This window comes from Symphodus melops (genome assembly GCF_947650265.1).
Source record: "Symphodus melops genome assembly, chromosome: 3".
NCBI lineage: Eukaryota > Metazoa > Chordata > Actinopteri > Labriformes > Labridae > Symphodus > Symphodus melops.
In genome coordinates this window covers 18,273,507-18,286,715 of record NC_136693.1, presented here as the reverse complement: position 1 = coordinate 18,286,715, position 13,209 = coordinate 18,273,507, and the positions used below count along the sequence as shown (strand labels likewise).

The 13,209-nt window shown below is 37.6% G+C and overlaps 1 protein-coding gene across 1 annotated transcript in view; it reads left to right on the top strand.

The window, feature by feature from the left end:
- The first annotated feature begins 800 nt into the window (after positions 1–800).
- tspan15 (tetraspanin 15) overlaps positions 801–13,209 on the top strand; it is a 28,796-nt gene continuing 16,387 nt past the window's right edge. Inside the window, exons 1-3 of the mRNA XM_079338990.1 lie at positions 801–1,054; positions 10,690–10,875; positions 11,653–11,727. Coding sequence (XP_079195116.1) covers positions 965–1,054; positions 10,690–10,875; positions 11,653–11,727 — 351 coding nt within the window. The 5' untranslated portion in view covers positions 801–964. The remainder of the gene's footprint in view (positions 1,055–10,689; positions 10,876–11,652; positions 11,728–13,209) is intronic.

The following is a 13,209-nucleotide window of genomic DNA, read 5'->3' as shown; positions in this document are numbered from 1 at the left end:
AAAGACCTGATCGCTGATCACTTTCAGTCTTTCTTGCTGAACTGAAGCTGGAGCTTCATAATAACCCAATATTTGATTTTTTTTTCTTGACAACAAATGATTGAAGCATGCTTTGTGTTTCTTTGTTATGGATATTTTGTAAGATGTTTCAGTCATCAATTTATTGATTTACAATAAGTTGTGTAGGCAGTCAGCATAGGCGATGCACTTTAGCCTACAACAAAAGCAGAAATTAATCAATAAGTCACAATTCAGGAATCCCAAAAGTTCACTTCTCGGCTCCTTCTTAGATGGATTCATGGTTCTTATCAATGATAAAGTCCCTGATATGAAAGGGTCTTATAGGGGGCAAAGTTACATGGCTTGAGAATGTAAAGAATAATGTGGGATGAAGAAAGTAGTCTTTAAGAAAGTGGAGACATAATTGTATTTGATTAAATAAACCACATGCATTGACTTTCCTGTAAGAATAATTTCCTAATGTAGGCCTACTGAGTCGGATGGCAATGGGAAATAGTAGCCTATAGTCAAAAGCTAAATAAATAAATAACAGCACATGGTATAAGTCGTTTATTGATTGGCTACAGGGAAAGAGAAATCAAAACGTATAAAACAATTTGAATGTCTTTCCGATCATACACATTGAAACGCAGGTTTATAACGTTATCTCTGATTATGTAAAGAAAGATACCTCGTTTAAGATAAATGAGCCAACTGGTAGAAGAGCTTTGAGGCATAAATGACTTGTGGAGATCGGTGGACAAAAAAAAAAACATTAGGCAGGATTAAACTTCGTTTCGTTATCGTTTTGAGCTTTTAAAAACGTCTCAATCGGCAGTCCATCCATCCATCCATTTATCCCGCTCACGTGCGCTCCCAGGTGTGGTGACGCTAACAACGCGGAAGTGTGTTGTCAACAGTAACGCAGGGATCCGCTGAAACCAACTGTCCTCAGTCAGACACGATGGCCAACAACGACGGCATCAGATACTGTCACAGATTCTCCTACTTGGTCCTCAAATTCACGCTGTTTGCCTATGCCATCATCTGGTGGGTGAGTAACGTCAACATTCGTTTGTGAAAGAGCCGCACGCGTTGTGTACTCGAGGGGGGCAGACAGGGTGTGTTTCTGTTTCTGTTTTTTTTTTTTTTCAGCTGGAGCTGCCGATCGACACCATTTAAAAAAAGCACTGTTCTTGTTATTCAGAGAAAAACGTGAAGAAACCTGAATCCATTCGCTTTTTGAATTGCAGCTGCTAGTTAAACGCGGTGATCTGTAGCGGCAGGTGTTATACCTGTGTGCTGAGTATTCTGCAGACCTTCTGCTATAATGATGCCACACCCTCTCTATCCACCTTTACCCTACTCATACCTGCCTGATCGGCTACTCCAGGTAAACATAATGAAAGATGAGTGGAAAAGAAAAAGAAACAATACTCAGTGTGTCCTGTTGTGGTCAGACTTCTCCACATCCTTAGTCATGAGTAGGACACCACATGACAGACAGCAACATGTGTTTAGACAGCATTAAATTACTCAAAATGACCGACTTGGTCCAGCAATTGTTGTGTACGCCTACAGTGAAACTGAAAAACAATATTGTAAGATCTCCATGGCAGTCTCCTTCTCTGAACTTTTTTCAGTAACCCTAAGCTTTTCAGAAATGTGCCTTTTTCTTAATTTTTGAGCCTACTTGTGTCAGTGGAATATGGTCTGACCCCTATAGCCTTAATCTTTTAATTCTCATATATTCATTCAGAAAACGTGTTTTATAAGCAGGGGTTAGCCTAATGTTTGAACCATGAATACCACAAGTTCGGCCATAGTCACAAAGCCCCACCAAAGAACATTCAAGAGTTAGTTTTTTATGTTGTTGTGTCCATAGCTTAATATTGTTCATGAATTGAGATGAACTGACTGAGAATGAGATCTAAAGACACTTACGTGGCATCCTTATAAGTAGTGAGTAGGCTGTGTTATTCGTCTTTTAGCCCTTTAGCAGCTTTATACACAAGGCTGTCATGAAACATGATGTAAACATGATTCCTTCAACAATATGATGTGACGGGACTCACGCTTCTCACTCATTGTATACAGTCATGACTCAGAGAGACATTCAGAGGAGGTTTTTGATGCCTGCTGTACAGTATATGTAAAATAACAATTTATTACATAGCACCTTTAAAAACAAATGTTTAAAACGTGCTTTAAAGATAAAAACACATGCATCAACACTTAGGGTAACAGGAGAGACCTAAATAAAAAATAACATTTGAGGGAGAGTGGGACGACATCACATCACGGGCTGTAAGTAGAATGAGGATATAAAGAAGGTATAAACAAAAGATGTAAGATGAATAGAGGACTGAAGTTTAAAGGGAGTAGGAATTGAAAAACAATAAGCACAGTAAAGTAAATACAGGAAAGAATAAATTATAAGGCTGAAGAATAAAAAAAATGTTGCACATTCTTCCCATCCAGAATCGACCTCAAAAGCAGTAGTCCAGATTTCTCACTTCCTTGTAGTCCCATGATGGGTGTACAGAATTGAGAAACTACATTTAATAACCCTAAATGGATTCATTTAGCCTGCTTAAAGCACACACTTTTTCAGCTTGTTATGGAGATTAAAAAGAGTCCCTTTAAAGATAATTTCATTTTGAAACATCGTTAACATTTCTTTTAACAAGCTGACATTTGTGCGAGGTAAGAATCCGTCAGCGGTATCAGTTTCAAAGTCATTTGAAATAAATGCATTTTAATAATATTGTAAATTTCTTAAAGCGAAAAGTAATTAAATGAAGACAATTTGTTACTTGACCACCATGTTTATCATACTCTAAAGTTACCTGTACGTAGCATGTAGCAGTAAGACAGTAGCCTATTTAGTAGCTCACCAGGATGGTGAATGCTCTCATAATATTGTCTTTACACTACTTGCTCACCACCAATCAGCAGCCCAACCCATGTAATGACTAGCTGTTGAAAATAACATATTAAGGGGCTAAATAGCCAAGCATTTCCCTCCCTCAGTGGTGACAACAACAGAGTAATGTTTGTCTTACTGCTCTCAGTTATTGAATGTTTGTTTCCGGAGAAGTCAGATGAAATAAACATTGTATGAAGACAAACCTACCTTATCATTTATTGCGTGGCATAAATTTATTCAAACGCCTTAATGGTTATTACTTGTTACTGTTTCTCAAAGGTGGTCACTTAATGCCAAATAAATGACTTATCCAGATGACAGTAGTTTCAACAAATATCCTGAAAAGATATTCACATAACTGAAACAATATACTCTGATGGCTTTCATAGGCTGTTTTTTTTTTTTTTTTAATGCAACATACAGGAGCCAAACTCAGCAGCTGCATCCTTTCACAGACAGATTAGATACTTGTGCAGCTAGACAGATGGTTGATTGGCACATTTTAACAAACGCTTATTTGTTTCTCCAGAGAAACACTTGTGAAACTTTCCTCCATGGAGCAGGAGGGATTGCGAGGGTGCGGCAAAGCGCAGCAGAGGAGTCATTAATAGGTCTGAAAATGAAAGATAAATGCTTCCGTGATAGGGGAGGTGAAACAGATTAAAAAGTCATGTTTACTTGGCTCCTGCAGCTTGTTGATTCAGTCATACTAAAGACATATGTTCCCCACATGCAGAGCAGTTTAGATCATATTGTGACATCCCACACAGGAAACATCCACAGCAGCAATCTGCATGTTGTAATTAGAAATCCCCTCATTTCTGAAACAAACTGACGATACAACAGTTGGTTCAATAGGCATCAGTGGTGCATCTTTATAACCAGGAAAGACTCATTACAACAAAGTTGTAACTACCTATAAAAGTTCACTCATCTTATTGTTAATTCTTGTATCATCTATTTAATAATCTCTCTGTTCTTCACACTGATTCAGTGTCCTGCACAACAGGATGTCTGTGTGCTTATAAACAGCAGCTGAGGCTGCAAACAGCCAAGTGAAATAGCACATGTTGGAAGAACAATGTACAGTAGAAGAATTGTTTTTTTTTCCTGTTCCCAATGGAAAACTACTCAGGCCTTACAAGGGCAGTAACATTATCTAATCTGGCTTCATACTTTATGAGCTAATGTCCTTTAGTGTATTGCAGGTAGATACACAGACCGAAAGCAAAACTGAATCATAAAAGAGTATTTTTAAGATGAATATTCCAAAGTGATCATGTTTTACCATCTTTGAAAGTCATCTAGATAATGACTTTGTAATGTTTAGAATAGTGATATCATTGGTTTAAAGCTCAGTTAAAAATGTTTTTGCCCATCGAGCAGTTGTAATTGCTCTATAATTTTGGACTTTGACAGAAGTTTTGTCAGGGTGTCTTGGCAAAATTTCCCCCTGTACTTCTAACCTTGAATGCCTTTATGGTATCATATAAATATCATGAGGTTTTTGTTTTAAAATCAAAAGTCCACGTACTGTCTCAAATACTCTAACATATCAAGTCAACCATGTTAACCTTCTTAGTGTAGCCAGTTAGAAAGTTACTGCATGCTAAGGGTCTACTTTCTGTCTGCAGGTACTTGAATATTCTGGCATATGAGATTTAGACTGTAATGAGGGACATACAGTTAAGGATACACTATTGGGATATTAATAGTCAGCTGTGGATTTCTTCATGTAAGGACGGAGCATCTTTTTCAAATTACTTCTTTGAAATTGTTTTAAAAGGTGTGGACGTTTTAGACTCTTAATCAAGTATGACAGTACTTGATTTGTCTCATTTAGATTCAATAATGGCCAACCAGATTAAATGTAACAGAAGCGTATACCCATTTCATGTGCGTTGGTGGTAAATTGGCTGGTGACTTGAGAAATGTAATATTAAAAAAGTACAGGACAAAATAACATTTCTTCTACCTAACTTAAGTCACAGTCTTACAAGGAGTCTTACTCTGTAGTCATTTGGTTAAGTGCAGTTTTAAAGCTGGTTTCAGGGCTTAATTTGCGCGTCAGCTCTGCACTGTTTGCCCTCACAACAGTTGGTCAAGACACACTAAAAGCACTGTGAAGTTGTTTTAATATTCTGGGTAAAAGGTTGTATAATACAACTTGTCCTTGGCCTAAAACCCTAAAATTGCCACTGGGCCATCTGCAGCTTAGTGCATTACATAGCACATAGCTGCCGGAGTTACTTTATCATCACAGCAATTTTATTTTTATTTTTTTGTAAGAACCAGAGTGATTCCTCTTGAAGTGTATTGCTTCAGTGCCCTTGAGTAGGTGTGGTCAGGTCAGAGACAGCATAACAGAGAGCAAGCAGGGACTTGAAAGAAAACGCACCATGGTCGGCTTGAACATCACAGCTCACAGATGTGAACTAATGTGAAGAAAATCATTTCTCCTTGCTCCTCCTTTCCCAGACTTGGTCTTCATTTTTGAAAGGCTGAAGAACGATTGAGTGGCAGTCAGCAAAGAGCAAATATGTGGAAGGATGAGTCAATGTGTGTTATTGTAACTTGTGTATTGCATAATTGTCAGGCCTTACTTAAAGGAAAGATATGTTTTATCACAGGACAGGCTTCATTTATCTTACTTTTTCCACTGAATCCTTGATTACATGGTCATGAATCCTTGAGAACATTGTCAGTGTTTCCCACATAATTACTCTTTATCCCACATTCTGTCGCCTGTATTCTGTACTCATCCCACCATGGAATAAACTCTCATGTTTGGTATCGAGAGAATCTGAAATACTCTGAAATAATATAATGAATGATTGGGGGGGGGGGGGGGGAGAATTTGGTGAAATTGGTCGTGCCCATCCTCTCTGTGTAAGCACAGTTTCACTAGTATTAAACGCAGCTTTGCCCTCATTTCTCATATCTAACACAGAGCTGCAAGTGTCAGGTAGACTGCGTTCACACATATGATTCCCATTCCCAACTGTGAGGTTGTTTTTAGCCTGTCAATTTGTAGCATTGTCTATATGCTCCCAGAGCACAACAGTTTTCATTGTACACCGCTGTCACAACACATTTTAATGAGTGCCTTGCACAAAAACAAGTGGTAATGAACCACAGTTTACATTTTAAAAGTTGATATTATTTGTCTCGTGTGTGCAGTGAGCATAAGCCAGTAGCTGCTGTGGCAGCCTCATGTTAACTATTGTATTATTGTACTTGTAAGACAGATGTTCCCAGTAAACCAACTCACTTAAACCCCCTGGACGCATAAGGGATCAGAAGTAGCTATAGGCCTAATTTAACCTTCCTGGTAACATTAAATGCTGTTTGGCTTTAATATTTCTGGTAGTGGTCTTTTTTATTTCAGATTTGCGTGCAGGTCATTGCACAGACTGATCTGATCAATTAAAATGAATTGCATGTTTTGGAACGTGCTTAAGTATGGTAAACATATACAAGGAAAAACTTGAGTTACCAGAAAGTCATCATTTATCCCTTGGGCCTTTTTTCAACAGACTATGAAAAGGGTAAGATCGACGCAAACATGTTCAACCACGACTGGAGAACGTGTTCCAGGTCTGTTGATGGCTTTCTTCACATCAGACTCAGAGTTCTACAATGAGTCCTTGCTTTTAGGATGACTGAACTTCACTGAGAACAGCATGAATTTGTTATTTTGGTTCTGCAGTATGTATAATAAACATCTAATAATAATACACATAATATTTAATGATAATAAAATTTAATAATACACATTTACAATAAACATCTGCATGACAGATCAGAGCTTTTTTTCATTATTATTCTGGGAACTTTTATAATGTGACCAGTTTGCAATAGCTGATTAACTTGCTTCAGACACCAATTAGATGAAGTTGAAGCTTTGACGTATGTTAATGTAACTTTAATGCATGTCAATTTTACTATGAAATGATATTGTATGACATTGTTAATAAGACCTTAAACACTGGAGTGGATAGCCTGCCCTACACATTATTGTTGAATTCAGGATTAACTCTTGTCTCAGTTAGTGCTTCTTCTGTCATTGTGCGGTTGTGTGGTGAGGTCAGGTCTGTATAAACACTTGTCAATGCATAGCAGTTAATTTTTCAGGTGGTGTTTCTGAATAGAAAATGTCTTATAATCGAAGTTGACCTTTTCAGGAAGAAAATTCATTTTTATAATTAAGATTTGATGAGACGTATCCTTGAGTTAATAGCGCATAATGTGGAGCTGTAGGTTTTGTGTTGCTGAAATTAACATCTCAGCGTGCTCATTTTAAAGGTCACATATTATGCAATAATGTACTTAAAACATGTTTTATGAACCCTATACGATGTGCCCCTGTAGACTGGCTACAAACCCCCCCAATTATGAGAAAAAGTCCACCCCGTCCGTCTTTTGCCTATACCACTTCTCATAAATGTGTGCGTGAGCAGACGGTTTCGAGTTTTTACCTTTGTGACATCACAAAGGGCAGTAACATGTCCTCTGATAAATTTTTCCAGATGCCACTCCACTCCACTATGGCAGCTTTATTCACTATGTGTGCTTCCACTGGCCCAGCTACTCTGCATCTTGTCTCCGTCCCAGCTCTTTCCGGAGCCCTCTGCAGAATATATGCAAGGCTTCTACTTTTGCCGGATGCGAGGGCTCGTTGTGTAAATGTACCACTGAGCAGATCAAGTGGGATTGGAAGTCAGACACTGAAATAACAATAAAACATCAGGTTTATTTTCAGAAAAAAAAAACACTGGTTTTGACGGTTGAGGTTCCGGTGGTGCTACTCAGTACTTCGCTCTGAGATTGCAGCCTGTGGGTGTGAGCGCGGGAGCACAAGGTGGAGTTGATATGCAATGCACACGTCTGTTGGAAGTTCTGGGTGACACACCCACAGCTAGGTGATTTGTCTAGCTGATGTTGTCTGAGTCTGTCCTCTCATCGTACGCTTGGCATGGTGCAAGAAAGCCAGAGCCACCCAAGCCCTTCTAAAGAGTCGTGGTCATACACAGCTCACGTACATTTAAAGTGCTCATATTATGATAATTCCACTTTTACAGTGTTTTTAAACATTTATTTGGGTGACTTGAGTGTCTATCGAACCACATTTGAAATAAATCCAGTCCTTTGTTGGTGGTCGGAGAAAATTGCGCCGTTTAAAATTTTCTCAACTTGTGACATCACAAATTGTATCGTGGTAGAAAAATATCCTCCCCTCCCCTGTTTTCGCCACCCATTAACTACATCCCGAACCTAGAGGAAAACTTTTGCAAACGTCCGTCATTTTTATTCTCGCTACAGAGAAGTGATGTCTACTGTGAAAATCAATGCATGTAAAGAGACACAACAAACTGAGCGTTCTGAGAGAGCTGATTTATACTGGCTCACAAACCTCCTCTGGCGCTTGATTCATGTTATATTTTGAGGGGTATAATATGTCCACTTTAAAGTTATATTCACAGTAACAGCCTGTGCTAAACAGGATCGCTGTGGATTTTTGGCAATAAACTGCCCAGATATGTTTGGGGAGCCCTAAGATTTATTTAAAATGGTTGAAAAGGAGTATAATATGCGACTTTTAAAACAGGCCAGCAAGCTTCAAAAATTTAGAAGTAAAAGCCGTGCTTGAGCCAAGAAGTACAGGACTGTATTGTTATAAAATATTTTGAGATCATTCTTTTTTTCAAACTGAAAACAGAGGTGTGTTAATAGTCTAAAGCCCTTGCAATTCTGAAACAGTGCCGTCAAGAAACTTCAACATTATTGCACCCCTTACTTTGACTGTTTCATAACTGTCTTTGTGCCCTTCTGAACATACGGAGCAGAGCTTTAAATCCCTGTGGCACTTAATCGCCTCTTGCCAGTCGGACCTCCATTGGTTGAGGTCCGGCTGCTTTTGTCTTTCAGGAAATTCTCCAAAGCACAGATTAGACTCAACAGGAAAAGTATGATAGCCACCTAATAAGATCAGGTTTCCACAACCATTACATCATGTTACTAAGCTGTGTTCATGTACACTTAAGGCCCTGCCATGGAAACAATCCCATGCTTTCTCACTTTTTTAGACTCGACATGATATGATTTGAGATCTGCAGTTCAGTCATACATCATCATCTTGTCACTGATGCAACAGCTTACATTTTTGACTTTGAGCACATCATGACTTATTTGTTAAACTGGTCTCTTAGGGCTAATGTGTTATATTCCAGTAAAATAAAGGCTTTAAAAAGTTTGACCTTTTAATAAACTCCCTTATAAGCCTGTGATAAAGCTTCAGTTTTTTTTTTGATATTTTTAGGTTGTATTCCTATAAATGCGGATAACAAAACAAGTTTCAGATTAGATGATGTACATATTAAGCAATACTACAGTTCTGGTGGGCAGTGAGCCCGTCAGAGAATAAACCTTTATAGAGGCAAATAAGGTGGTGAACAAACACATCTGGAATGACCTACACAAACACATGTTCCTCATGCCTGCTAAATAGTTTTGTTTTTTGTTGTTGTTTTTTTTTGCTTAATAACACTGATGGGTCTTCAAATCCTGAAAGTCTGACTTGAATTTATTATGTAATTATTTTAGAGTTGCCAAGTGAGATTGATCTGAAGAGATAAGGTTGATTTAAGTGTTTGTGTTCTTGTGTATATGTTCATTTATTTTAGACCGCACTGATTGCTAAATGTACATAACCATATCTTAAACTTTTGTGCTTCAGTGGAGCCAATTACAGAAAGCTGTCATTAATGACTTTGAATTATCTCTTGCTGAAGTCCTCTCCACTGGTAAGATAAAGTTACAGAATGTAATAAGCAACTGTTTAAAGTTTAGACTGTTTGGTTTCAGTAGCAGATAATTCACAACTTGTGAAATGCTAAGGGAGGTCAGTTTGTGTGGCTTTAACCAGAATGAGACTTTTCAGCGACATTGACAGCTCTGTGAGACTATAATTATGCACAGCGGTGCTTCCAGCTGGACACTAAAAGTAGCGTGCTATTATGTCCACAATAAGTATGAAAACGTGAGTATTTTGACATGTGCAGTCTGGACAAGTTGTCAGATAACAGGCATTTCCAATCTCAAATAAACCAAATAGTATCTGTAAAATGTTGTTGACTGTCCCGCAGTGTTAACATCCTTAAGTCTATAGAGGACAGCTCATCCATACAGGATTGTTTACATGAACACTTAAATAAATTCCAGTAAGGCCACAAGATAAACATGTTTTATATGAAACCTCTCAGTCATAATCAACATTTATTATTCTACTGAATGATACTATTATTACCTGACTTTCATCGAAGAAGCTTCCTCTGATAAAGACGAGATGTTTTGTGAAGGACAGTAACTTCAAATTCATCCTTACCTGAACAATGTGTTATCTGCTTGGAAAAAACCTGAGCTTCGGGCTATTTTTAGAGTTCAATTACTTAACATTAAGTGTCTTTTACTTCATTTTAAATTACTCGAGTGCTTTTATACAATTTTTATACGATTAAGAGATGTGACACTGGCCATGATCTGCTTGTTTCTGTCTGAATACATGATTTGTTGTAGTTAAAAAAAATGTATAATATTTATAGTTAACCCAGCAGCCTTGCATATGATTAAAAAGAAAGCACAAGGGGCAATGGTCCACTGAATGCTTCCCTCTTTTGGTCATATCTAAGACAGCTGAATTGTAATTATGTGTTATACAGTTCTCACTAACCAGTCCTAACTGCTTCTTGTTGTGTCTCCAGCTGATAGGGGGCTTTATCTTGGCCATTGGCATCTATGCAGAGGTGGAGAGACAACGCTACAAGACTCTGGAAGGCATATTTCTGGCCCCGGCTTTGATCCTCATCCTTCTGGGAATTACCATGTTTATAGTTTCATTTATCGGGGTCTTGGCTTCACTAAGGGACAATCTAACCCTGCTGAAAGTGGTGAGTGGTGTGCTTCAAGTTAACTAAAGTATCTTGACTAAACACTAGCTGCTATGATGCTTAGGATATGGTGAATGTTTCATCAAACTAGTTTTTTTATAATCCTATTCATTCCGAACATGTTGTACATTTACTGTTTTTATTATCTTGTCTAAAAAGTAGCCATGGTGATTAAACACCACAACAGAATAAAAATGAAAGGTCCATATGTAAACTTAAAGATACAACGTATCACAGTACAGCAATCACAATCTGATATGGAATATGATACTCAAAAAGATGGATGCAGTATTTGGCTGATTCCTGGACTCATCTGTGAGGATCAGTTCAATGTTAATTGACTAATTAGTTAATTGAATTAAATCGTTCAAGCTGCATACCATGGTGGTTATGATAAAAAAAATTAAAAAAAACCTTTAGCTACCCCTCCATATGGAGGGACCTTTAAGTGCAACAGAAATGCTCTATGATGTGGATTTCTCAAGGACAGACTTTTTAAAAGGTATAAAGTGGTTTATTTAGGATATGTGAGCATATCATTTCCTTTGTGCTTCAAAATAAGGAATTCAAAAAGAGCATGTGCCAAGATGAGGAATGCTCAAACGTGCAACATGCCAGTAATACGTTAGAAATACAATGTATATGATGGTCTCTAAACGCTATGACTTTGCCATGTGAATCCAGATGTATAGATGTGAAGTTGTGAAACAGTAGAAAAAAAAATTAATGCTAAAACTTTGTTTTAAAACTCCTTCTCTTTTTTCTGGTTGTTCACAGTTCATGTACACGCTGTCTGTGTGTCTGATCCTGGAGCTGCTGGGAGGAATATTGGCGCTGGTGTTTCGCAACCAGGTGAGCTGTCTCTCTGTTTTCGATTGTCTGACCATTTGGGACCTTTCAGCTGCAGCTGGATAATTAGAGCGTTTTAGAATCACATTACCTCCTGTAATATTGGGGAAACATGATGTATTGAAAGCTTCATGGCACAGTCCAACATAGTTCAACATAAGTGTAAATTATTTAGGTATTCTAAATGAATGAGGTGTGGCTAACTGCACAGTATTACACTTTGGCATGTTTGTTAAGGGAGAACAGGATGATGGCAGACCAGGCTGCACCACTATAAAAATGTTTTTTCTTCCATGCACTGGCACTGTATTATCTCAACTTGTGTATTCAAACAGCAGACAGGATGTATTCAACACGCTGATGAAACCTTCTTTACCATTTGTCTGTGTTTCTGTCTTCTCACCGTCTATCTCACCTGTAATGACTGCCTCCTAACCCTCCTCATAGTCCTTTTCTTCTCTTGTTGTCTTGCTTGAGATCTCTGTCCTCAGTTTCTAATCTAATTTCGGTCCCAGCAATAAAATCCACTTATGATCTGGTGCATACAGACACGACACGATTGGGAATATTTTATGCAGGATTTGTCAGGCAACCAGTTTCCGAAGAAAAGATTATTAGTAATGTACTTAGTTTTTACAGGGAAAATTAAAGGAAAGAGTTACAAGTGACAGAAAGCTAAATGGTAACCTGACATGTCACAACTAGAAGGTTAGTATTTGATGAAGCCTTTTCTTTCACTGAATGTTTAGCTTTACTCTTGTATACTAAATTTTCTCTCTCTCTCACTCACATACACACACACACACACACACATTTTTCACTTCATTGTTGTTAAAAGTAAGAAGAAAATCTCTGTGAATATAAGGACTTTTTTATTTAAGAGGTGCTGAGGATTACTGCTAATTTTGTTGTAATTCATAACAATAAAGCCCAACTTCTATAACTATAAATCTTCTTTATAGATATCCAACCCGTAAGTGTTCATTATTTTCTTGGATATTAGGGCTCCTTTAAAATTATCTGAATTGCCATTTTGTTAACTGTTCCTTTTTTTCTTTTTTAACTGTCTCTGAATAACATTTTTATTTGCACTGAGGGGTTTTTTCATGAGGTATCTTTTTGCCAAGGAAGCTAAATTACCAACATAATGATTGTACAGTTCAGGTTTTAAATGGCAGTTTTATTTTTAAATACAATAAAGACTCAGCTTTTAGTATGTCATAACTTAATTTAAAAGTCTCATTTACACTGAGATTAAATAGAACAGATTCATGCATGTGTTCATATTAATGTGTTATAGATCTATTATTGTAATGGTAGATTTTTTATTTTTTATTTGTTTTTTAGTAAAGATTGAGTTTCCAGTTGTGTTCTCATTTCCATGAACGCCATGTTGAAGTTGATTTGGCAGCATAAGCTCATACAGGGTTTCCTAATAAAGGTTTAATGTTCCTGTCTTGAAGAGGAGCGCCTCAGCAGACTGAC